Source organism: Wyeomyia smithii, chromosome 3, assembly GCF_029784165.1.
Source record: "Wyeomyia smithii strain HCP4-BCI-WySm-NY-G18 chromosome 3, ASM2978416v1, whole genome shotgun sequence".
Lineage (NCBI taxonomy): Eukaryota > Metazoa > Arthropoda > Insecta > Diptera > Culicidae > Wyeomyia > Wyeomyia smithii.
In genome coordinates, this window is record NC_073696.1 from 274,687,664 (window position 1) to 274,715,303 (window position 27,640).

The following is a 27,640-nucleotide window of genomic DNA, read 5'->3' on the forward strand; positions in this document are numbered from 1 at the left end:
TTATGCTTGGAACGGCAGTCTACAGGAAACTAAATTTTGAAACATGGTGTATACTGCCTATAATCGCATACCAGTCCCATATGGATTTTCATCGTTTTTGAGTTAAATATCAGATTCCATCTATTTCTTGCTCTACTATCGATTAAGGAAACAAAACAGATGATTTATTTGAAAAAGTCATAAAAAAATGTGAGGTCAAATTGTCCCATCTTAAAAATAATCGCATATCAGTCCCACCAACTGTTTTTCCTGAGTATGGCCATATTTTTTTCTCCAATCCATATAATAAATACTTGGTGCTGTTTTTCAAGCTTTTTACTGTTAAAATATCATCAAATGATTAATAATTGCAAGGTTATTTCAGATAAATTCCACACAAAAGATAATCTTAAGTAGACACTTAAACTGCAACTTTTTCTGAAAGTTCGTTCCCGATAGGTTATTGGTTTCGTCAATCAGAGGAATAATAGCTTTGAGCAATGCTGTTTTCTGCAAGGGGTTTATTCCCTGCGGATGATCTGCTCACTTCAAATAATTATTCAAGTTGAAATTGTCAGAACTCAAAAGTTTTTAGTTGCTTAGCTAAAACCAGCTTGTACCTCTTTTCATCGCCGTCGTTTACCGTCAAATCACTAATGAAATTGGAAACTTCCCTTTCTCAATACCATTTTTACAATATGTTAAATGCACGGGCTAATGCGGAATAATTTTATTCAGTAAGTATTGCGAAACACTAAAGACATAAGAAAGAATATTATTCAGTAGCATATCCAAGACTTCAACCTTTTATTTAGCTTTTTTAACGACGACCCTAAAGTCGGGGTAAGTAATGGGTGAATGTCTCCGCCATTCTCAATGCAGAATATTTAGAAACTGTCTGCGGCCATAAACGTCTGCCCCTAAGACAAGACGTGACAGCTGGCTTCTTATTTTTCTTTTCGTAACGGCCGTCATCCCCGTCGAAATTTTTTTGAACGTTCCATACCGTTGATGCCAGAATGATTATTTTTAACAACTTCTGCAGGTCAATGAAAATAAAACACATTAAAATTGCAATATATAGGCGAATAATACTCAATTCTTATTCATTATTTTATGTTCAATAAAGCATACTTCTATCATCAAATTTTTTCTTCCTAAGTTTCTTGGTACCCAAATTTTTTCTTTCTAAGTTTCTTGGACTTCAACCGAAATAGTAATAAACGATTAATCAATGCATTTTTAAAGTTATAACAGTGAAATACATTACTCGGTAATATCATGTACCTTGCATACTTTTGCATCATTATTTATGAACAATTATAATAGCTAAATTTTGACTCTCCAGCATCACTGCTTTACAGTGAAAAGTAACCTCGTTGTATTTTCTACGTGACGATTGCGTTATCGAATTCAGCCAATCAGCAGCCGGTTCAAATTGGTTGAATGTAACGGTGACCAGCTGTCACGTCTTGTCTTAGGTCTGCCCATATTCAAAATACTTGAGAAAAATATGACTACTCCTACACCGAATGGTTGAAAGCGAGACTGGTATGCGATTATTTTGCTACTCGATGGCCTAAATAATCGCATATTAGTCTCTTCCTTATTTTTCATTGTAATTTTCACGACAAAGACAATTCTTCAATGAATAAGTTATGATTGAGGTCTATTTCATTACATCATGACGGAAAAATTAGAATAACCCACCCCAAACAGGAGAAATACTCAAAACAAGAAAAATATCCTCAAGCGCTGTTTTCTCAACTTGATGATTTTCCAGATGGGACTGATATGCGATTATAGGCAGTATAATTGTTAATTTCAGGCTCGATTAATTCATTATACCATTTCGTTCCTTGACGATTGACGTGACTTAAGCAATAAAAGTCATGTTTTTTTTCAATTTCAATGTAGTTTTGTGAGTACAATTTTTAGTAATCAAAAAACGTTCATTTCTCCTCAAACGTGTCCGTTGGACACCAACAAACATTTTCTTGTAAAAAGCCACATGACTTGAGGTTTCACCGGTAATTTTTACAGGCGCGTTCAATATTTTTTCTTTTTTTATGTGCATTTTTACAGTTTCTTTCAGCGAATTTAACGGGTTACTCGGTTTGAAACATTACCAAAACGCTGTGTGTCGGTGGTTTTGCAAGCTGTTCGGTCATTTTCGGAAATACCAAAGATATCACCGAACGTTTCAGGTGTTAAAATTCCGGTAAAATTCTGCCGAATTCGGTGGTTTTTTAGCGTATCAGCCAGAATAATTAGACTTTCATTATAAAGTATTCAATGAATTAGGTTTGAGACTATTGCCTTCCTTTTTAAAAATACAAAGATTTAGAAAGTGTAGTAGCATTTCTCCTTTTCAACAGTGATTTTTTGCAAATTGATACAAGAATACAGCAATCACAGCAATGCAAAGCAGAAAGCGTAACGTCAAAAGAAACGGTTGTTACTTTTCCCGGGAATGCAACGGCTCAATAAACTGTCAATTGACGGTAACGTGTTTCATGGTGTTTGTGTCAATTGCGTGCTTCGCTTCGCACTTGCTGATGCGATGATGATGGAAGCAGAAAAAAAACGTCAAACAAGCAACTTTCCTCGCCACTACAGTCGTACGCAAGCAAGGCGAGAAGAAAAGAATTCGGTTCGCGTTTTGTGTGTGGCACAGGCCCAGTAGTGACTCTAGATCTATCGCGCACGTCGTAGTCCTCTTGGTGTCGTTGTCTCGCGCGTCCAATTAAACAATAATCATAGGTAAAAATGACGGGGGTCAAAAGTGCATTCGTTGGGTTTATTTCTTCCAAATTTCCCATCGATTACAAGTGCTCCACAGGAGAACATCCGTGACGTTCGATGTATAATGAAGGAAGAGTCAACATTTTGTAAACTAAAACGACTAAAACAGATCGGTATCTGTGTTTTGTACGACTGAAAAGAAAACGGGAGTTTACTCCTCTCGGCGCCCTCCCGTTTCGAACCCACGTCCTGCACTAGTTTTTGATATTCATTCTTATTTTTTCGGATGGGGTGCGGTCCCAAAATAAAGATTTCCCGTTTTTGATACGGAGGTGCTGCAGTCAGCAGCAGCCCTCAACGCGACAACGGGATACGCAGAAAAGAAAGTCGACCACTAGTCCAGGAACAATCGTCCGCGGAGGAATGAAAAAAAAAAACATGCCGAATCTATTTATTCTGGTTGTACTGCACAAAGGCAGGGATATTTTCCTTGTTTTGAGAGTGTTTGATGTGAGCTCAAGTGTTATCAGGGTGAAGAAGATTACAAGAAGTTCCTCCTTCTTCTGGAACCAGCAACGAAAGATTATGAAAGTGAAATAGTCAAAGGAGCAGTGAATTAAAAAATGGTGGACAGTGGTTGACATTTTTGGCTCGTACACTTTTCATCCTGTCGCTTGTATGATATTTCATAAATGTCGGGTGTTTGCCTCATATTTTAAACGCGAAACAAATAAATGTGTTCCCGATGGGTTTCTAGGCCAAGTCATAGTCGAAAATTTTCGAATTTCTAATTCCTTTCTTCCATTAGGATTGGCTTAGATCTGCGTCGGGAACGATGTGTACTTCGTGTGCTGTGTAGTTGCCTCGATCAGCATACAAAAATAGTGATTAGTGTGTTAGGTCAACATTCAGACGCTGGCTGGAGTGATAGAGAAGAAACAGTCAGTCGATTTGAGAAGAAACAGTCGATTGCAGATGCCACAGGAAGGAACAGCAGAGGGAGCGTAAAAAGTATTATTTATTAGAGCATTCATCGTCGTCATCTTCGGTGTAACCGGAGCAGCAGGCGTCGCAACGGTGTGAGACGGGACCGGGAAGTGCCCCCCGTCCCGTGTTGCACGTGTGCAGGCAGGAACTGCGGCAGACAGACCACACCGCACCGAAGAAGCTAAGCTGGAATCGAAAGTAGCCCCGAAAATGTCACGGCTAGCCGATTACTTTGTAATAGTGGGATACGATCACGAAAAAGAGCGTAAGTTTTTTTTTTCTAAAAATCCTGAACACCTCGACAGCGGGCTTCATTCATATTCATGGGTTCAATTATTGCTATTAGCGTTGTTCGAATGAAATGATGGCGTTAATTTGCAGAGAATAGTTTATGGTCCAATTATATCGCAATAAGTGAAACTGTAGAGAATTTCTTCTAGTGAGCAGTTTCAGTCAGAGTCATCTGAAAGTACGATAAATTTCAATCGATCTTCTTGATTTGAATAAAATTTTGTATACGAATTTGGAGCAGAAAATGGAGTTTTTTTTTTGTTTTCTAGGTCAAGATTATGTAAGAAACTAATATAAAAAAATATAATCTCGTTCAAAGGCAGTGTTTTCAGGTCATCCTGGCAGAAATCACAAGAACGAATTTAAATTCTTATCATTTTAATTAGCGATGTTAATCACGCGTTCTAAAATTTGGCGATTTACAATACGTCCGAATTATTCTAACCTGACACCTGCACAATCCATCAAGCATTCCGCTGTTTGTTTGGTGATAATCTCGAACACGCATCTTGTCAGCAAACATATTTGCCGTGTATATCACTGTGCCACGAAATAATTGCATAAACAAAACCAACATTAAATCCGCCAGGTCAACGAAATTACGTATACTACAGAGATGATTCTATCGAATGACTCATGTACGGTTTGATCACTGCTGCTCATATTTTTAAAAGGAATATAAGATGTGGGCACAGCAAAAATTCTTGTAGGAAAGTCGGAATATATATAGTTTGCTTGTCTCGCGCACGACAAGCGAAAGTTACTCAAATTGCCTTTTTCCCAAGCAAACTCTGAAGCTGAGGTACACTAAAGTTTGTTATTTTTTTGTGGGTAGCAACGCAAACACTCCTGTTCTAACTACAAGTTACCTTTGCTTTTAGTCCTCCACTCACCTCCTCTCGCCTGGTATGGAGCCAGTCGTAAGGAAATCAAAGCTAACTGCGTCTTAACGAATATTCGGCACACGTGTTAAATTAGCACATGGCTATAGGTTCTGATGCAGGTGCATCGACAAAAACCGCCAAAAACGTAATAAAGGGCGGAAGGCAATATTAGGATGTAAGAAAGACATAGTATCAAAGATATCAAGCATGTAGATGAAATCTAAAGTTAGCCAAACCACTGTCGGTTAATTATTGCCCTTTGCATGACTATTTTGACTTCTGTGATAATCATTCATTGCCCAATTTCTTATTTCGCTCTATCAAATTGACACCTCAGTAGCGCAGTGGCAGTTTTTTTGGGTTCATTGTTTGTTTTGTTTTCCGTTTGCAACATTAAGTATATATTTTTGGGCAGCTTTAGTTGAAAAGTAGGTTGAATATTAAAACAAAACTAAGTGATTGATTGGGTGATACTGAGTATCGATACTTTCTCAATTGTCTTTGTATCGATACCAGACCTCACGGTTTCAAGTATACTTTATTAATATATATAGGTATCAAGCACTGACCATTGCTGGAGTGATTTTTTATTAACCTACCAAGGTAGTAGTCATGATAGAGATTTTTTTTGTCTATATAATAAAATATTTCTGTCAACCGTTTCGATGACGCTAGTATCGATACCCATCATCCAAACTGCGAAATCGTGTGCGAGATTCGATTGTGATAATCGTGTATTTCGGGGTAGTCTAATTTGGCGTAAAAGTCGCAATATGAACGTTATTTTTTAGTTACATGCCCAATAAGTTCTGTAATGTCATGGCATTACCATCAAAATTGGGTTGTCAAGTTATGGAATAAGGCAGTACCTGTTGTAATTTATTGAGGATAGACTATGAAAAAGTCAATAACATGATGGGGATTATAAACCTTTTGCTCGAAAAAATAAGCAGTTTGGATTTTTTCAAGTGTGAAGTGTAAGTGTATTCATAAAAATTGAAGCAAACCGGATGTAACTCGGCAATGCTATTTTATGCAAAACACCATATCGAGTTTCAAGTTAAGCTTATTGCGCGTGACAAGCCGCACTTGAAATCTATCCAACTGTCTTTCTCAAAGCTCTAACAAAATTTACAAAAATGTTCCCAAGAAGTTTTAAACAAAGATAGAGCAATATGATTTTTTTTTTTTCATATTTTTAAAAATAGGAAAGACATTTAACCTACACAAGGCATACTGCACATATTGTACCCCAAACTAGTTTTTTAAGTATACTTCGATGTTCAAGATGTACGGAGTAAGGGATAATTTATTTGCTGATACGTCAAAATTTTAGCTGTTACAAAAAAAATTAGAGTACAAGATAAACCCATTCCCGACGGGTGACATTCAAACTTTGATTCAAGTTCAATAATTATACTAGAAAATTTTTACGATGAAATTATTCAGTAAGGTTAGAGAACAGATTGATATTCAATATCAAATGGAGTTTGTGTTAATTGTGTATAGAGTTGATAAGTAATAAGAGTTTGAAGTAAATTTCTTGAGGTGAAAACTGATTTCTCTCCGCCGGAATCAGGTTAAGCTATTGGTCATTATTTGTAAACATTATTTACTATTCTGATTTAGGATATTTTTGAATATCGACATGAAATTTTCAAAGTTTTAAAAATTAAACATAGGTTTATCTACTATCCTGCAAATGCGCTACAGTAAGCCAATTTTTTTTTTTTTTATCAAATAATATTTGTTTGTTTATGTAGAAAATGACGAAAACAAAGAAGTAGACAAAGGTGATGGTAATGGGATGAGGATTGTTATGTTGTTACGCAACACTAGAAAAGGTTTCTGTGATGTAACGCAGATGACAGATGTTTCATGCGCGTCATTTATCATGTGTGAAGTTATATCGGGGTATTAGAGAGGGTTTTGAACTACCCATCAATGACAGTACTTCGTTATTCCAAGCTTTGCTATTGCTAATAACAAATTGCAGAGACAAACTTTTGCAAGTGTGAATATTTTTTTGAGCGATCCAGTATTTTCTCATGAGCAATGTTTTTTTTTTCAATCACATTCATTTTTAGTTATTTTGTAAGTTTAATTTGAATATAACATATGTAACATCAAACAATTGAGAAAATCAACTATTATTCAAGTTATGAAATAAGAAAAAAAATCGTTAGAAAACAGTTTTTCGAAAATAATCAAGAAAAAGAGAAAAAGTCTTTAGATATTGGAGAAAACAGCTGTTACTCGTTTTCGAGTAAGCAACTAAGCACGCGTTTTCATGATCTACTGACCGAAGGATTTATCGCAATTTAGGTAATTAATTGAGTTTCAAACCAGCGCTGGCCATCTGTATCGAATTGTCGATAGTATCATAGTTACATCTTGATCTTCAACTCAATATTTCAAAAAAATGATTTATCATGTTAGATTAAACACCAACTTTTAATAGTCCAAAATGCATTTGAAGGTGGCTAGCCACTACGGGCCAACTAGTTTGGTAATAAAAGCACAGTGATCTTGGAAGTTTAAAAAACGTTTGCTTCAATTAAAGTTCTTAGAACGTGGCAGAGATGTAACTTGATATTCGGGGAACTTTTCCACGTGACGTAGCGACAAAATGCCTTTTTACTTTAAATTTGGTTGAATCTGGTATCGTAATATTTTTTTCTTTTTTTTTAACTTAAAACTACTTAAAAACGACTTGATCTGTGTTGTACAAATTGCTATGGATGAACGTTGAGTTTATTTTCCAAACAAAACAATATACCTAGTAGGCAGTGAGATTATCAAATATCATTCGACACATGTTCTGTCGATCAGAGAAAAATGCGGTTTTGCGCTATTTATCATGATAACCGGGATTTATATAACATAGGTAGGCAATGGAAATTGTTTATACCTCAACGCTCTGATGAATTTCAAATATTTGTGGTTTTAGCGAATCGTCAATTCAGTGACGCAGCATTCTTGAGCGGCTTTTTTACCGCTACAGGTTTATTTTGAGCCACAGATTGTTTTTGTAATTGTGTTGGCACTCTACCAAGTTTAGATTATTTTTGGTTTGGAAATTTATTTTACGAATAACACTGATCATCAGCTCCCTTCCTATTGAATTTATGAAATGCGCTGCTAATATCGTTTATACTGGTTTATATTGGGTTCCGCAGCTATTTTTTTATGTAGAATTACATCTTACAGCAACTATAAGGGTGCAAATTGTAAGTAAGTAAATTGTTAGTACAAGCTACGACCAAAAGGTTTTGTAATCTAGATTTTGATTCGAATATTTGCCAAGTAGAAGCGTTTATATGAATAGAAACCCAATACCTAACAATTCCATGCATTTATTTGAAAAACATTTTTGTAACTTTCGTTTCGAGATTGCAGAGAAAATAAATCGCCACAATTCCGTCTGCCAATTTTTCTGATAAAGTATAAAACTCTCGTAGTCCTACGTCAACCACACGGTCGTGTTTATGGATACTACCCTCCTACTATTTACGTGGTAGAGATGCTTTATTTTTTGACGGTGAGGCGGAGCTGCTCTAACTGTGTTCCAGCAACCTGCAACCATTTTTCGAATGACTTCAAACCAATTAAACAACTCTCCTCCTCAAGGTTATCAATAATTTTGAAAGAGAGAGCTTAAAGAAAACTGTACTGAAGTTTTACGTGGGGGATGCGTTCCAAATTTGTATGGGATTGCGGTAATAAATAGACTTTATTGAGTTTAAAATATAACAAAGAAAACCGTCCTACAATGTTTGAACCTTGTTTCAGGATGGCGAAAATCTAAAAAATCAGGGAATGTCAAATCCGGAACCGCTACCGTTTGGTTTCATATCTGATCGAATACTTTTTCCACCGAGATTTTGAAGTTGCATTCATATACGTCAACGGTTCTCAACCTGGGGTACGCGTACCCCCGGGGGTACTCGAAAGCTTTCAGGGGGTACGCGAAAGAAAAATCAGTAATGGCGGACAAAGCAATTTTTCTTTGTAATACTTCATTTGTTGTTCAATCATGCTTTTAAAACATGACTGTAGAAATCAAACAAACTATAGTTCAATATGAAACCTGAAATAGAAAACCACAACATGACCTACCACTACCCTCTCGCACTCTGCGAAAACATTCCAAGCCAGGGGGTTCAATCGATATGAGAAATTTCGCCAAGGGGTACGCGGACAAAAAAGGTTGAGAGCCGCTGATATACGTTACACGTTTTTGTGCCGAGTACTGGAAAATATCAGGGAAATTAATGTTATATTTGGTCGGCATGACGTCAAATCGAACCAAGCGTCAAAAACATTATTTCGAGTGATCGACGTTTAAAGTTTAACCACTCCGTAAGTTTACTGCAAGCTGCTACGCACAATTTTCGTTATAATATCATTATGAACTGTTCAAATGATTTCGTTTTATCACGAAGGATAGATTATTAGTTTTCACATCCACTGGTGGTTATAATTCACTTTTTCAAGAAATGAAGAAATGGTCTGGTCGCATGACGACCAATTGAGAGAATAGAGGTCGGACTCGATTATAGTCTCCGACTATATATAATTGAATTTTATATAAAATCGAATCAGAGAGAAAAAATGGCTATTTATTTATTTTATAAAGATGTTGTTTGCTGTTTCGAATAAAAGAAGTATTTTATTTCATCCCCCTTAAAGTCAGAAAACATATTTCTTGCAAAAAGATATATCTTGTAGTTATTCCTGATGTAATTGCAGTCAAATGTGAAGAAAAATTTTGATCAGTGTTTATTGATTTGTTAACACGTTTGTATTTAATTTCTCAAATTTTCTCGTCTCGTCGGATGTGGTCATTTGTCATATACCGCAAAAGAACAGTCGGACAAATAAAAAAACCAAATATAAAAAGACGCACAAAGACAGGTTTGACTGTAGTTCTAATCAATTGAAAAATAACTTTTAGGCTTCTGTACATCATCTCGATTCGGGAAATACTCTTGTTGGGCGGTATTCGTTAAATTCCAGCTGTTTTCCAGGAATCCGCAATCGTCATTTTGAATTTTGAAATAACATGTGGAGTCAATTTCTGGCGTCTCTATCCTAATTCCGGAAAGAATGATATCGGGTGGTACTGGGCCATTCTCAGCTATTTTTCAAAAACCGGAAGTTTCTATCTTTGATTCAAAAATAGCGCCTGTAATCGATATTTGCCTGCTGTACATCATCCCGATCATTCTGAAATTGGTTAAAATATCTTTTATAGACCCCCTCTACTTCAAACTATGGTGGGTTGTCAAGCCTTCATAGAAACAATTTTTGCCCTCAAAAATTTCCGCATATCAAATTTGGTTCCATTTGTTTCATTAGTTCCCGAATTTCGCAGGAATTAGTGTTTGATTTGTATAGGAGCCCTCCATTCCAGAAAAGGAAAAAATATCGAACCTCCATGAGAATAATCATTGCTCCCAAAACCTTTACAAAAACTACCCAAAACTACACCAAAAGTAATTTTTGCTCCCAAAAAGATCCCCACGCCAAATTCGATTTCATTTGTTTGATTAGATCTCGAGTTATGTAGAAATTTATGTTTCATTTGTATGAGAGCCCTTCCTTTCAGGGAAGAGAAGGGAGTCGAACCACCAGTTAATTACCGTCAAAAACATCCGCATGCTAAATTTGGTTTCATTTGCTCAATTGGTTCTTGAGTTGTGCAGAAATTTATTTTTCATTTGTATGGGACCCCTCCCTTCCAGAGGAGGAAGGGGTCTCAAACCATCATAGGAATCTTTCCCGGTCCCAAAAAACCGCCACATATAAATTTTCACGTCGCAACTCGACCTAAAAAAATAGATTTTTGAGCCATAGTGCCTTCAGGAAAGTTGTTCCAATAATTATTCTCCATTTTATAGAAGTTTCATTTTTGTGAATAATAATGATGTTTGATGATTTTGGGCGATTTCAATTTGCCCGGCATTATTTGGCGAGAAAGAGGTAATGGCTTCATGTACGTCGATCCCGGCTCGTCTACGTTGTCACCAACCTCCAGCGAACTGCTAGATTGCTACAGCACTGCCCCTCCCAACAGTGCAATAAAATAACCAATGAAAACGGACGTTTTTTGGATCTCTGTTTCGCTACTGTACGCTGCCAAGCCCCAGAAGTGACGCTGGCTCCTTGTCCACTCGTTAAACACGTTCATCACCCGGCCCTGCTTATGGCAGTCCATCAGAGAGTCTCTCACAACATGATTTCGGCACCGACAACCGTTTACTACGATTTTGTCCGCGCCGACTTTGATAATATTAACGTATTACTAGCTGGAATCGATTGGGGTGCTGTTTTGGACACGAACGACGTAGATACTGCCGCCTCAACTCTCTCCCACATTTTGAATTACGCCATAATTCGACACGTCCCAAAAAGGACCATCTCCGTCCAACAGAAATTGCCCTGGTTGAACCCCACATTACGACGCCTTAAATCGGAGAGAAAAGCAGCCCTGAGAAGGTTCTCTAGATACAGAACACTACCTGTACGGAACCACTACTTATCGATTAATACCCGCTACAAACAATTAAGTCGCTACTGTTTTCGAAGCTTCCTTCGTAATGTCGAGCTTAGGCTCAAACGTAACCCCAAATCGTTTTGGAAATATGTTAGCGAACAGCGTAAAGATGATGCCTTCCTTCGAGTATGCACTTAAACGGTGTCACTGCGAACTCTGTCGAGCAAATCTGCCATTTGTTTTCGCGAAAACTTTCCAGAGTATTTGTGAACGAACGGTTAACGACGGATGAAATTAGGACCTGTACAGAACGTGTCCCCTTTCTTGGCCGTGCACTGACTAACCTCTCCATTGACGATAGCGCGGTAACATTTGCCGCCTCGAAACTCAAGTGTTCCATGTCTGCTGGACAAGACGGCATTCCATCCGTTTTCCTTAAAAAATGCATTGGTAGTCTGACTTCCCCGATGAGTCGTCTATTCGCTCAATCAATTCGCACTGGCGTCTTTCCCTCGGTCTGGAAATCGGCGTACATGTTTCCAGTGCACAAGAAAGGCCATAAAAGTAACATCGACAACTACCGTGGAATCTCCGCTCTTTGCTCCATATCGAAACTCTTCGAGCTCGTTGTGTTTGAACCTACTTTCTCGTTCTTCAAGCAGTACATCGTCGACGAACCACACCGGTTCATGCCTAAGCGATCAACGGCCACAAATCTCCTGACGCTCACATCCTACGTAATGGACAGCTTTGACGACCGGTCTCAGACGGACGTCATTTACACGGACCTATCTGCCGCTTTCGATAAACTGAACTACCGAATTGCCGTGGCTCAACTCGCAAAGCTTGGCATCGGAGGCCCACTGCTTCACTGGTTTCAGTCGTATTTGTCTGACCGGCGCTTAGTTGTGAACATTATTGGAGTTTTCTCGACATCTTTTTCCGCTCACTCAGGCATTCCGCAAGGCAGTCATCTCGGGCCTTTGATATTCCTGATTTACTTAAACGACGTCAATTTTCGACTTCAAGGCCCTCGGCTGTCATTCGCTGACGACCTTAAACTGTTTGCCAAGGTAAAAACTCCGTCAGATGCCGCAGCGCTCCAGAACCAGTTAAGGGTTTTTGCAGAATGGTGCGCGGACAACCGCATGCAATTGAACGCTGACAAATGCGAGATAATAACATTCTCCAGAAAGCGTAGTCCAATGAATTTCAACTACAATTTGTCAAATACACCTCTGCGACGCACAAACTGTGTGAAGGATTTGGGAGTATTGCTTGACTCAAAGCTAAGCTTCAAACAACATATGACATTCATCATTGACAAGGCTAGCAGGAACTTGGGATTTATCATGCGTATCGCCAAAAACTTCAACGACATCTATTGCCTGAAGGCACTGTATTGCGCTTTGGTGCGCTCCAACTTGGAATACTGCGCTTCTGTGTGGAATCCCTACTACCTGAATGGAGCAAACAGAATCGAGTCAGTGCAACGAAGATTTGTTCGCTTTGCTCTCAGAAGACTTCCGTGGAACGACCCTTTTCGATTACCTAGCTACGAACAGCGATGCAGACTCATCGACTTGGATACACTGCAAATCCGTCGGGACATATCCAGGGCAATATTTGTCGCGGACGTGCTTACCTCACGAATAGTGCGAAATAGCCTCTTCCTTCACGTTCAGAATAGGCGAAGGAACTACAGCAGCTTCAGCACGATAACCGGTCTCCAGCGCCATTTCAATCGTTTCGCTACAAGCTTCTATTCCGACACCAGCCGCGAGATGCTGAAGACCCGCTTTCTGACTTTAGCACGTGATTTTTAGCATAGTACAATCATTTGGGCCACAAGGCCTGTTGATGTAATTTTTACAAATAAACAAATTAATTCACTTAACAGTGAGAAGCGAATTTTACTTTTTTCATTTTTGTATATAAAAATTCATTTTGTTCGGCGAAGTTGTTGCACATTTCATGAGAAACAACTTTGTCAAAGGCACCATACTTCTATCTGCCTTTTTAAATGGACTTTTGCGGAGTTATCTACAGATTGCCACTAAAAATCATTTTTTTCAATACAGGTCGGACTCGATTATCCGGAGTTTCGAAAAACATTTCGCTCCGGATAATCGAGCCATTTTTTTCAAGTTTTTAATATCTCTCATCTAAAACAGTGAGTTTTCTATTATAATATATTGTACACAATATATGTGCCGACGAAAAAAATTGTCTTTAGACTGTTGGCGGCGTTTGTTACTCATATATACGTAATAATAAATTATGTCATACACTGGGGTCGCTTTTCACGTGGTTGGTTATACCGCATTTTAAAGATTAGATTAGATATATTCATACTAAACTTTTTTGATACCGCGTACAAACCATCTTCCGAATCGAGTAAAAATAATCCGCGTTATTGTAGAAATATCCCGTTCAAAAAAACGCACGATAACCACCCGCGTAAAAAGCGACCCTAGTGTATTGATTATCTCGAAGATTAAGAAAACGGAATAAAACCATAAATTCAATAAACAAAGTCAATCATAATGAGATGAATGGACCATTAGAAAGACAGTTTTTGCTTCGAAAGAGATTAGACGAAATATTTTCTAGAAAAAATGGAATAAAAAATGATATTATTTGTGTATTTATCTGTTTTTATCTTAAATATTAAGAAGAATTGAGGTGTTACATATACAGACCCTGTTCGATTTTTACAACACTTATGATTTGTTTGAGTGACCCATAATGACCTAGACGCTTCATATGGTTACTAATAGGCTACTTTGCGGATTTCAAGTCGTTAGTGTTTGCGCTTGATAAGTTTTGGTTCAATAATCTGAGAGTATCCGGAACACAACCGGAACAGACCTGCTTGTGGTTCTAAGTACTGCATTGATTATGGCCATTATATTACAGGATTATCCGGTCGACCAATAGTGGTTGTCCTTATCGGCAACAAAAATCCATAATACAGTCAGGTTTTTTTTTAAGGTGGGAGATAAGTACCTCGTAAAAAAACCGCGTTAATTCAAAAATCCGCGTAAAAAAACGCGTTACTTCAAAAATCCGCATAAAAAAAACACGTTTTTTTTTTAATCCGCGTGAAGTAGTCCAGCAAGAAGGACTTTAGAAAAAAATAGTAGGAGGGTGGTATCTGGGATACGACCGCATAGTTGACGTAGGACTACAATAGTTTAAAATTTCCCTTTGAGGCTCTGTTTGATTTGAGCTCGTTTTACTTTTGTCACGGTTCGATTTTGGCACAGATGTGCAAAAAAACGAGCGATTATGTCTAAACACATTTCTTAGTCTTCTTGTTTATTTCAACCAATTTAAGCTCAACATCCTCCAAAAGAAATGTATTTTGGTTCTTTATGTTGCCGAAGCGAATGACCGAAATCGGTAAAACGGTTCCTGGAACATGACCGGAACTTGTACCGGTGATATGTATAATGATCATGATCTAAGCTGTACTAAGCCTCTAATTACTCGGGTAGTAATATCAAGTATCTAGGTCATCAGCCTCAATTCATCAAGCGACACCTCAAACGACTTGGAACTAAAACTAGTTCATTGGTGAAAATATCTATGAAAAAACGTCATGAAAACCGTTCATTTTTGGCAAATTCTGCCATGTCGTGTTTGGCAAAATCGAACGGGGTCTGTATTTTGATTATTTATTTGCAGCACTCTATTCTAGAAGAAAAAATATTCTCTTCAGCATTGATGAATACCTTTCATTCTAATACAGTCAATTTTCTTCAATACGCGAAAGGGCAAGCTTCTGCACAGACCTAAATTGAGTACGATTTAGTAGAAATTAAACAATATTTATTTGTCTTGTGAAGGATGGCTCACTCTCCGATCACCAAGCGGCAAAGATAATATAAAATTTTCCTGCAGTTACAAGTTCGTGGAAAAAATAACGATAAAAAACAAAAATGTATATTCACAGAAAATTCAAAATGGACATGAGAAAAACAGAGTGTAGAGTTCAAAAATAAACAACACATTTTATCTGTTATTTATATAATAGAGGCAGATAGCAGGGTATATAATTTATATACCCTGCTATCTGCCTCTACCGACACGTACAGAATTTCGTTGTTCCCGGTAGCGCAGTGTATTTTGCGGCACCCGAATAATCATATTGAATTCTGATATTTGCTACTACATATACGAAACAAGAAGAAGAAGAAGACAATTCAAACGGCAATTCGATTGTGTTCCAGATTGCAAAACGATACCTACGCGTTAACCCAACACGCCCCACTATGCGTCGACAACGGCAATGTAGTCTTCACTTGGCTTGGTTGCACACAATTGAATATCGAATTCTACTGCACTGATAGACGACGAGTGACCAGTATTCATACATTGCTCGGTGCAGTACTGTTGCTTGTGCCAGCATGTTTTCCATCAAGACATCAGTTTTGATAACATTCTAAGAGCAGAACGTAAAACTGTCTGATAGTGGAGGTGGTTACGAACTTTCCGAAAAAGCTTCACCTTCAAGACATCAATATAGTCTAGGCTCATAGAAGCAAACGTTAGTTGACCTATTGGGACGGGGAGATTCTGTCAAATTTTTTTTGCCACTGCTATACAGGATATCACAGCAGACAATTGGTGTCTATTCATGAAGTCTGTGCCAGGGGTGCCCGCATGTGATTGGTACATTGTTCGTGAAAATTCGACCATGAAACTTTTATTCAATTCTCACTGTTAAACAATGAAATGATAATGATAACTGAGAAATCACAAAATTGTCCATAATTTTATCAATCCAACCACATATTGATTATTGTAATCCATCATGTGGTTACATCAGCATTACCGTTTGAAATCTTTCATTCCAACGTTACACCTTGGTTTTAGTTTCCGCAGAATGTATCTCGATATAGTGCGGTTAGACGTAGTCCTACGTCAAAAACCCTAGACGCTCTAGAACCAGTATCCAAAATCGTCCTCTTTGACGGTCATTCCGGATCTTTCGGTGGGCGGAGAGTATTTTTTGGACTAAGTCTTTTACTAGATAACCACTTAAACGTTTCTGATTCCAAACCCACGTCAATTCAGAAATTCGTGAAAATTTTTCTGAATTAGCGCAGTATCGCGTAAAAAAACCGGTTTTTTTACGCGATATCGCGCTAATTCAAAAAAATTTTAACGAATTTATGAATTAACGTGGGTTTGGAATCAGAAACGTTAAAGTGTTTATCTAGTAAAAGACTTAGTCCAAAAAATATTCTCCGCCCACCGAAAGATCCGGACTGACCGTCAAAGAGGACAATTTTGACTACTGGTTCTAGAGCGTCTCGGGTATCCGCGTATAAAAAACCGCGTAAAAAAACCTGACTGTACCTTGCTTTTGGAGATTGTTGAGTAAGAATTGGTTGAAGGAACGACGAGAAAACTGGCAAAAATTAACCGCCTACATTGAACGAGGCTTGTAACGTTACAATTTCGAACAACCGTGAACCTCCCGATGACCCGGAAGCCAAAAGTACGTTATAGAAATACAGAAAGAAAAATATTCCGGATAATCGAACCATTTTCTCCGGATAATCGAGTCCGACCTGTATAACATTTAGAGTGAGAGAGAGAGACACACACGAACGCATACAAAGTTTCTAGTTTTAATAATTGGAAAAGAGTAATTTTTTTTTTGCCATGGTAAAATCACTGTACAGTGGGTAAGAAATTGTGAAGCAACTCTGTCCACATCACCCCAAACACTGTCCATATTACCCCAATAGCTGTCCCAAACGATTTTTTTATGTCCGAAAATCATTATTTTTAATTTCGTTATATTTTTGTTCTTTCGACCTCAATACAGTTTTTAAGGGGCCCAAATTACCCTATAATAGCTACAAGCACCACAAACAGCCAACGCCAATAGCGACCAGCAGCGTCAACAACAACAACTTTGTGAACAATAAAGTGCGAATTGTTGTACATATACTAGTAATTATGACCACGACAATTACATTTCCAACTGCTATAAGTCCACCATCATTTTCTCTCATAAAAGCACTAAGGATAGGAATTTTGATTCAATACTGCTATGCATAATTGAGTACTTGAAATGTTGTTTATTTAATGCAAGTACAGTTAATTTTGGCTGTCCAGTTGCTATAAGACCATTCAATAATTCAGTCAAAATTATTGACTAGAAGCAACCAAATCATCCGAATACCGAAATTAGTAATCAGTTACCTTACCACCGCGGGTAATAACCTGAAAAATGCGATTTGGCATACTGTTAACCAAATTTTGAAGCACAGATTTCTCGATATTTTCCTGCGCCTTTAGAATTGCTGCTTTTAGCTCATCTACAGAAGAATACTGCTTACCCTCAGCGTAAATCCTGCGAACCAGGATTCCCCAGATATTTTCGACAGGGTTTAAATCTGGAGAGCGAGCGGGCCAGTCTAACAAATCAATTTTCTGATCCTAGAACCACTGCTTGGTTTCTTTGCTGGTGTGAAAAGCAGCGTTATCCTGTTGAAATGTAAACTTTTTGCGACGGTTTTTGCGTGAAAATGGTAGCAGGGAGCCTTCTAGATCCTGGATGTAGTCCCTGCTATTCATTTTACAGGATGTAAAAGCAATTTTGAGCTTTCTGGTTGCGCAAAACCCTAACCAAACCATACAGGAACCTCCACCAAAGTTACGAGTAGAAAAATGTTGCTCTTCCTTCCTCAAATAACGCCAGTATTTATTGAATCCATCCGGACCACCTAAGTTGAACTTTTTTTTCATCACTAAAAATAACCTAGATGAGTCAAAAGTACTAATAAATATTTTTTTTATTGAAGAATTTGGACAGCGACCATTTTCACTATATCTCCTACTCCTTATTTAGTTTCACCTAGGTGACCGTCTGAAACATGAGATAAAATCAACTTATATAAACATCATTGCATTCGACCTTAACTTACCTCACACCACCAATTTTGCAGAACAAATTTACCAGCACACCTCAGTACCGCCTGCTTGGTCTATAAAAAAAAACACAAGTTCTATGATACTATAGTTGATGCGGGTGTTTGGTTGTCTCAGTTCATGCTATATAAGTGTCGTTTGTACTTGGTTTCTCGATAGCAAGTAGTATCGATATCGAATTCGAATTGATATTTAATAATATTCAAATAAATATGGAAAGTTATGTTCTGTGAAAGAAACATTATTTCAAATAACGATGTTTGTGTTTTTCTAAGTGCTTTGCGCGGTCAAACAATTTGACCTTGTGGTCATCTTATCCGATCTTGTAAGCAAAAATGTTTTCGAAAATATAAGGAATTTCAAACTTTTAAAAAAAAATATAAGGAATTTCAAACTGTTAAAAAATGCTAGTTGTAAAAAAGTGAGCAGTTGTAGAGTGGTTCCGTTTTTTATGAAAATGTGTTAAATCTTTGTCTTTTCGAAGTCATTTTCGCGAGCGTGTGTGTAAAAATGTATACAACAATGGGTTTTTTACTCTAATGGTGTTTACATCAGAATGGAGAGTGAAAACGAAAATTTAATTGCGCTAGTTTTTGCAAGAAAACCGTTATGGGACAAAACTCTCAAGCAGTTCAGGAATCGCATAATGGTGGAGAAACTTTGGAGGCAAGTGGCCAATGAACTAGGAGGTGATCTAACAAGTAAGTTGAAAAACAAAATATACAGAGTGTTTGATACATCAATTTATTCTCTGGTTTTAGCGGATGCAGTTCGTAAAAAGTGGAAATCGCTTCGCGACACATTCGCAAAAGAGCTCAAAAAGGTTCGGATAGGAAGATCGGGCGATCCGGGGCCATCTAACTATGAAGTGTATTCGTCTTGGCCTTATTTCCAAACAATGCTATTTATCAAAGATCAGGTGAAGCCTCGTAAAGCAGGTGGAAACCTGATGGTCAACGATACTGATATTATGGAGTTTGCTGAAGATTCTCAGCCTGTTGGCTGTTGGCCCTGAGTCGAATGAGGAAGTTCTCGTCGAGGATATCAATATGAGCAACATGGAAGTTCCCGACATGTCGTCAAAACAGAAAAACCAGAAAAAAGGAGTACAACAACAGCTGATAGACATCGAGGCGCAGAAGCTAAAGCTACTAGAAAAAAAAATCACCAAAAATCACCATTGCTGTGACGATGAAGATGAAGCATTTTTTAAAAGTCTCCTACCTCATGTTCGAAAATTGAGAGCGGAAGAAAAATTCGACCTTCGCATGGATTTAGAGAAGGTGGTCCAAGACCATGTCTATAAGAGAAACAGATTTCTGAATGATACTAATATCATTGATTTGAACCATCATTCTACGCCTACACGTCCTGCAGAAGATTCTTTTCTCGAGGTACCAGGAACACTTCAGCCATGTAATATCAGCTATCAACATTCCGACGAACCAAACGTTTTTACTGTGCAATATAACAATGATGAGGAGAGTAGCATTTCAAAGCGACAATATTATTCCGTGATAACATCTCCCACCTCTAGTGTTCGATAAATTCAAGTACTTTCTAATTTTAATAACGTTTTATTTAAAGTAATCATCAACGCAAAACTAAATAAATCCTGTTTTCTAAAATTAATTTAGTTTATTTTTGTTCACAAACCCATCAAAATAGTTTCGCACGAAACGTCCAGTTTTAGTACAAATTTTATTGGATCCGCAACCTTGATTTTTTTTACCCTGCACTCTATTTATGTCAACATTTTCGTCCAGAATGGAATCAAGTCCTTCATGATCTAATATGACGTTATGTAGTACACATATAGCTTTCACGATCTCATCCGCGAATTCTATTCCCACCTCAATTGGTTTCCAAAGGAGTCTCCACTTTGCAGTCATAATGCCGAATGCACATTCCACACACTTTCTGGCCCTGGACAACCGTGAATTGAAGTACTCCTTTTCCGAACCGAGTAGTGAACGGGGATATGGGCGGAGCAAGTTTCTAATTAAAGGATATGCTTCATCTCCGACGAAAACGTGCGGCATATCCAAGCTGAACTCTTCATCTGGTAATGGGGTGTCCGGAGGGATGTTTAATTGGCCATTTTCCAGTAGTTTGTACAAATCGGAACTACTAAAAGTTCCTCCTTCACTCTGTTTTCCATATCCTCCCACTTCTATCACCAAAAATTTTGCATTGGCATCTGCTACTGCTTGTAGAACTATTGAATGGAAACCTTTGTAGTTATAGCATAACGATCCAGTTCCTTTTGGGCATTTTATTCGTATGTGTTTCCCATCAATAGCTCCAATCAGAGCTGCGGAAAGTCAATATCATACTACTGACATTACGCCAAATTGATGCAACACCAGAATCAGCCAACTACGATGCATGGTTCATTACAAAAGAGTTTGCGATGTTACAATGATTCTCTTAGCGTCAACTCTCACTCTCATTTTTTTCTTGCTATCTTTCTCGATCATTCATGTATGATTGTACTGAGATTGAACCAGCAGAAATATCAAGTTCATTTTGACAGCATGATGTTATGAGGATAGCAAACATAAAATCAATGATTTTTCTTCAATTGATATGTATGATATTAATATATGGTCGGCATGCGATCAGACCGAACTAAGCGCCGTTTTCTCAGATTGAGTTATTGACACCCAGTGGATATGAGAAGTAATAATCTATCTATTATGAAGTAACGAAATCGTTTGAGCATTTGATAACGATATTATAACAAAAATTCTTTGTAACAGCTTGTACACAGCAATTGCGGCGGTAAATGTTTTTCGACGCTTGGTTCGGTTTGGCTGCACACCGACTAAAAGCACTGTCAATAAACAACAATTACTTCGTTTTGTAACTGAGCGTATTTTAGTTTGGTACATTTTGAATCTGTATGATCATTCATTTTTATTCTCAGTAGAAAATATGCTTCTTCATAACACCAATTGTAATAAAAAGAATTCTATTAATATCTTTCAAATGATCTCATATCTGAAAAATAAAATAAAATAAAAATGCAATTTATTTGTTTTTTGACAGCATGAGTTTATTAATTTGATTCTTGAATATTGTGCTTGTTGTAGGTTAAACTAAAGACAGTGTTAGTTCGCGGCAAAAAATGAATCGCGGGTGGCAAAACAGAAAACTTTTAAATATGTATGGGTATGTATATTTATATACAGATCCTGTTAAATGTTGGCACGGTTCAACTTTGAAACTGTTCAATTTTGGTTCGGAACGGTTTTGCTTTTCTCCTAGTTTTCATTCATATTTTCTTTTAACGAAGAGGATGGCCGGAGTTAATCGACTGGTTTCGGATATATGACCGGAATATGTTTCAGTAACATGGTAACGATGATCAAAGCAGTGCTTAGAAGTGCTTAAAATCCTACCATGCCTCTCATTGAAAAATGTAAAAATGCGGACCTGTTCCGGTTGTGTTCCGAATACTCGGAGTTGTTGTGCCAGCCCATCAAGCGACACCTATAACCACTGGTTTGAAATTATAAACCTAGTTCATTGGTTGCCATATCTTGAGTTGGGATCGTCACAGACCGCGAAGCAGATCAATATAAAAAAATCCTGATAGCAACAAACTTCAAGCTAGCACTGACAAAATCACGCTACTGAAACGATTTTTGATATTCCAAAAATCACCTCGATTTGCATTGCACTGATATTTCCGAGTGAACTCTGTATATTCACGACGATTGACAATGAGAAGCCGAAAATGGCAACAAAAGAGACAAGATATTGAATCACTTGTCGGAACCTCACGCTTACTGTGATGGTTGCTGGCTATTTATGAGAGAAAGAAACGAGTGCGATGATATTTTCTCTCTCGTCATAGTCAGCATGTTGCTTGGATTAATCGCAGCTCTGGCTCCAATACAATTTGGAAAATTCCATTTTAGCCAGTATTCTTCGGCTACAGCTCTATACATTTGTTCCGTTGGTGCAGGCATATAAATAGGCTGTAGAATTTCCCACAAAGCATTACACGTTTCTAGCACTATTTGTGCTACCGTAGAGCGGCCCATACGGAAAGAAAAGCTGAGTGTTGTGAACGATGAGCCCGTTGCAAGATACCTGTGAAAAAGATCGCTCAGGTAAATATTGTACAGGTCAGAAAAGATTGTCAAATTTTCGGTACAGCATGCAAATCGTACTAACAGTATATCATGGTGACTCCAAAAACATTCATTTTTGCTACACCATGATTCCGAAATATTTGTATAAAACCAATTTAATATGAATCAAAAATTAATGTTTTCAAATATGTGTAGGTAATTATGAATTTTGTAGTCTATCGTGGAACGTATGTAAGTGAAAATGTCGAGTTTCTCGATCACTTTAATGTTGAACTCAAATAAATAAATGCCTGGTTCAATTTACAATAAAATTTAAATATTCAATCATATATTACCTTAGAGAAATTACTAATCGTTCACAAGGAAAAATTGGTTCACTATTGCAATTTGTCCAGTTTTTTGTTAGTCTATTCTGCACCAAATTTAATACCGTATCGAAAGTTTCCATGGTCATCCTAGTGTATGAACGAAACTTGTCCGGATATTTTCGGAGCTCTTCATAAATTCGGTGGTGTTCTCCATCATTCCTTCTGTTTCGGTTTATTGGGTGTACCGAAAAATTTTTTGTTTGCCAAAAACGAAATTTATCGTGCTTGAAGAAGCAAAAAATTCTTCATCGGACGAATCCATATTTACTTCATACGAAACCGCTACTAAATATCAACGATAATGACAGCACAACAAATCTGCGAACGCGCGTAACGACGCTCCAGTATGTCATAGGAAGCTTTACCCAACGCTTCTATTTATTTCGCTTCTTATACACTCGACGCTTCGCTTAATTTGACGCTCCAGTATGTCAGTAGCCTAACACTCTGCAGTATGATTCGAAAGCAGGGCTTTTCTTTGTAGCGCGGGACTAGTAAAATAGCACCTGGTCTTAAAGAAACTGGACGGAATGTATACCATCGTTGTCCGAGTCATTTGAAAAAAAAACATGTTTAAAGATGGCTCGACTCAGTTTTTTGGAAATTTTTACTTAATCACAAATTACCACAAATTGGATTTCGAACTCACGAATTTATCACTAAATATTGGCGATGAAAGAATTACAAAAAATATTTTGTCAGGCCTCTTGATATATGCGTTCGGACCGGCTTAAAATAGTTGCTCTAGAAAGATTATAGCTTTTCAACCATTCCTGTGAATTTTTCAGCCCCTAGTGTATGCAAAAGTGCGTCAGAGTATCGAATAGTAATTGCTTGCCGGGTGCGTCGCTTTAACGTTATGTTCACGTGTAAACTTATTCAAGTCTCCGAAAAAGTTATCTGTTCTAGGGGTACCAAAATTCACAGGAATGGTTAAAAAGCTATGATCTTTCTTTTTTTTTTCAGTTTGAACTTTAGGGCCACCTGTATTTACCAGTGTAATCTAACAACTAACTTGATTGTTCACAACTCTATTGTCAATTTCACGTTGCTTCAAAAACCTCAAAAATAGAGCTTTTTTCTAGATTTTCATGCCAACCCGCAAATGATTGATTTGCCTATGAATATGTAGCACATTGGAAAAAAGTTGTTCAATTATGATACCTGATACCACATATACCAGAGTTTTCCTGCCTTTCAAGCACCGTTACGTAGATACAGAAGCAATAAAAGGCATGGACGAACAATACTTTAGTATCATGCATATCGAACAGTATAGGCAGTGATGTGTTAATTGATATTAAATAATGGATTTCTTCAGATCTTAGCGGCGGAAATTTTACGTGTGAATTTGGATAAATGACCGAAGATAAAATCGGAAAACCACTGTATATTTAAACTCAATATTGTTTGATATAAACATTCATGTGAAACGAATAACTCTTACTGTTTTTATTTTTAATATTTTGATTTTCACTCGGAGAAGTTCGGTTTTCAAATCTATCATCTTGTTTACCTTTCATTGTTACAACATTGCATCGATTTCTTTGTTGTTGTCCAACTTTCTGGCAAAATTGGCTATCCCAATTGTTCATTGAAGCATCCAAGCTCGTAAGTCGGTAAACGGTCATGCCACGAAAACTGGGCAATTCACGCAGGTGTCATAAAGTGCATGACCCAATCAGGCAGGCGAAAGCCTAGGGCCCTAGGGCTGAGGGGCACCGGGTCAATTAACGTTGACCATCGTGCGAGTGTGTGTAAGGCTTTAGGAACTGTTCAAGTCAGAATAGTGCATGTTATTAATTCTCCCCTTGAATCATGTTTCGCGGAATGAAAACCAGAAATGAAGGATGAACGTAATGAAAAGCATACCCGAACGACATAAGTAGGTATCGAATGGTTCGAACATAGTGCCTACATAGTACGCAGAACAACAGACGCGGGTTGTGGTGGTGGTGGTGATGGACAAATCGGACTCTGTTTGCTATTGATTACCGCAATTTCACAGGGGGGTGGGGGTTGACGTAAGCTATCGTGGAGTTCGTGGAATGTCTTGACGCTCACAAGGAAGTTCATTGATGGTGAAATTGTGAACCTGTGAAATGTTATACACGGAAATACTATTGTCACAAAAGATCAAAAAATTGGTCGCAGTGATAAAATACCCAACACGGAAAAAAAATACTGTTGGAACAAGTTCGCACTTGAGCGACATCGGTACACACAGCGGAGAGGTTGTTGTGAGAGCATCGTTGAGGTTCAGTTGCTGTATTGATTACCCGCTTCTCGAACTCGAACTCTCCGGGTGAAGCTCCGTTTTGAGGGCTGACGCGAACGACGCTGCTGTGGCGGCGGCCAGCCGTTTGCCGGAATGGCAAATATGTGTATCAATTCCCCGTGTGGTTTGATTTGGCGCAACATCATCGGTGCCGACCATTCCGCAAAGCGGAGGTTAGTGGCAGAGGAAAAATAGATGGACCATCATGACTGGCATCCTCCACATAGCAGCGAAAGTGAAATAAACATTTCGCGCCGCGCGTAAACCACAATCAAAGCCGAAAATTGTGGGTCGAGGGGAGGGACGGTGGACACGGATGAAAAGTGTGCGCTAAAACAGATTCGATGGCTCCAGCGGTTCGCATGTTTTAACGGTTAGACGGCACGGTTTGCGATGGTCTATTAGTAGTGGCCGGTTGGCGGGGGTGAAAAATGTGAAGGTAATAAATTTCTAAGCGAAAAGCAGTAGTAATCCGTGAAACATTTGATTTTTATGTAATTTTCCTCGCCATTCGCTTTCAATTAAACCGGGGATGACGAAAGGAAAAACGCCGCATGCGGCCGTTCGATGCCGCTGCGGACGGCCACGAAGCCGAGCATCATCAACGCGTGCCGGTTTCGTCTCGCGATTTTCCTACCCATTTTTTTAATGGTTGGCCTTAAATCAACCGGTCGGAAGATTTACCGCATTCAGTGTGACACTGAAGACGAGACGACCAATGGCGGAACCAGGGAAAGCGTATCGACGGTTGACTGCTGTGTTCTGTCAAGGTCGATTTTTCTGCTCGGGAAATTCCCTAACATGTGAGTCATATGTAGACTAGCTCCATAATTCTTAGTCAAATTTACTCAACTTATATTTCAAAAATCTTGTGTCACCTTAATTTACCGTTTCGTTTTCTGCCAGAGATTTGGAGGTAGCAGCTTGGATTACGATCGGTTATACAACTATTTCAATCTTCGCAGTGCTGATACGGTTGCTCTTTTTTCGGTTTCCTCAACGTAAACAATTATACTATAGTGGCTGACGGCCTCCACAATTCTTTGCTTATACAATCGAACCTGCTACTTGGTGGTATCGATTTATTTTGTAAACATTTTACCCAAACCAAACGGTATATTGGTATATTTTATTATTGTACCAAATGGTATAATGGATTTTAAAGTTTATCGACCTATGAGCGAAATAAAATTGAAACGAATTCAGGGTCTTCAATATTCCGGAGAAAACCTAAAAAAAAACAGAAGAGGTGTATAGATACGAGGCCACGTTCGTGAGGTTGATGTAGAACTACATGTAGCTGTGCTACTACATCACTCGCATTGTTGCATTCGAGAATGATAGCCATTGATGAGTTCAAAGCAAACATCTCTTTTTACGTAAGACTCTGTTTTACTTACTAGGGTGGCATACTGTGGAAATTAGAACGTGCCCTCTAAGTGGTTTTCAAACGCCAAAGTTATTGGTTGCCCCTAACTTTTGGTATAACATTTGTCATATCTTTACAATAGCAAATTTATGAAAAACAATCATCGTTTAATCAAAAATCAATCACTCTTGATTCAGTTTCACATTCAACCAATATTGGTATGTGTAGATCGTACGTGCCGTGTACTGTTTTGAATGCATGCCTAGTTACTCGAACTCTTAATCAATAGGCGAAGTTTCCTCAAACTTTTGGTAAAGTAATTAGCAATCTTAAATTTGCAACGAAAAAAATAATTAAAAATCAATAGAAAAAAGTTGAGTTTCTGTTTATTGCGCTGTTGCGTGTTGCGTATTGCAGCTGTGCGGTTAGGAGACAACCAATTTCTGTTCGTGCTGACTGGTGACGGACATGGGGAGTTCGAAATGTTGCTATAAAGTCGAATTTTCTGTCTCTGTTAGGGTCTTCCAACATTTTGAATAAATTTTCTGAAACGACACCCCTGGAATAATTTGATTATATTAGTTTACTCGGTAACAAAAGAGTTACAGAGGTTGTGTATGAGACACGACCAGAAGATTAGCATATCAGTTGGGGTTATCGATTCGAATGGCTTAAGCGGTAAATTTCAGTTATAGTTCTCTGTCAGGTCTCTTTTTTCCATTTAGATTGGTATCTCTAAGGAAGAGCGTTGTTTAGTTGGTTTGATGTAAGGTAGTGCGAAAATTAGTGAAATTTCGAGTTTCTCGAAATTTGATAAAATTCATCGAAATTGTGCACACATTTTTTTTAATGAATAGTAACAACATAAGTTGTTTTTATTTGGAACATTTGAAAATTTGAAGTTTACGACATTTTTCTTAATTTCCGATAATTTCGTACAACTAAAAAAATAGGTTTCATACACTCTAGTAATTTTATGAAGAATTTCGAGAAAAACTTCGTTCAGTTTCGGAAACATCGAAATTCCGCATAGCCTTAGTTTTAAGTCGTTCGAATGATCGCAAGTGATGAGCACGAAACAAACTTCTTCTTTTCAATGGTTCTGCGAATGAGGCTAACACTACAATAGATTATCTTGTTTGTTTATGTTAAAAGATGTTATCCAACACTAATAAGAAAAACTCTT

General features: G+C 37.9%; 1 protein-coding gene across 1 annotated transcript in view; it reads left to right on the plus strand.

The window, feature by feature from the left end:
• Nucleotides 1-2,574: 2,574 nt before the first annotated feature.
• LOC129726779 (myotubularin-related protein 13) overlaps nucleotides 2,575-27,640 on the plus strand; it is a 59,236-nt gene continuing 34,170 nt past the window's right edge. The window contains exons 1-2 of the mRNA XM_055683860.1: nucleotides 2,575-2,742; nucleotides 3,533-3,976. Of these exons, the coding sequence (XP_055539835.1) occupies nucleotides 3,922-3,976 (55 nt within the window). The 5' untranslated portion in view covers nucleotides 2,575-2,742; nucleotides 3,533-3,921. The remainder of the gene's footprint in view (nucleotides 2,743-3,532; nucleotides 3,977-27,640) is intronic.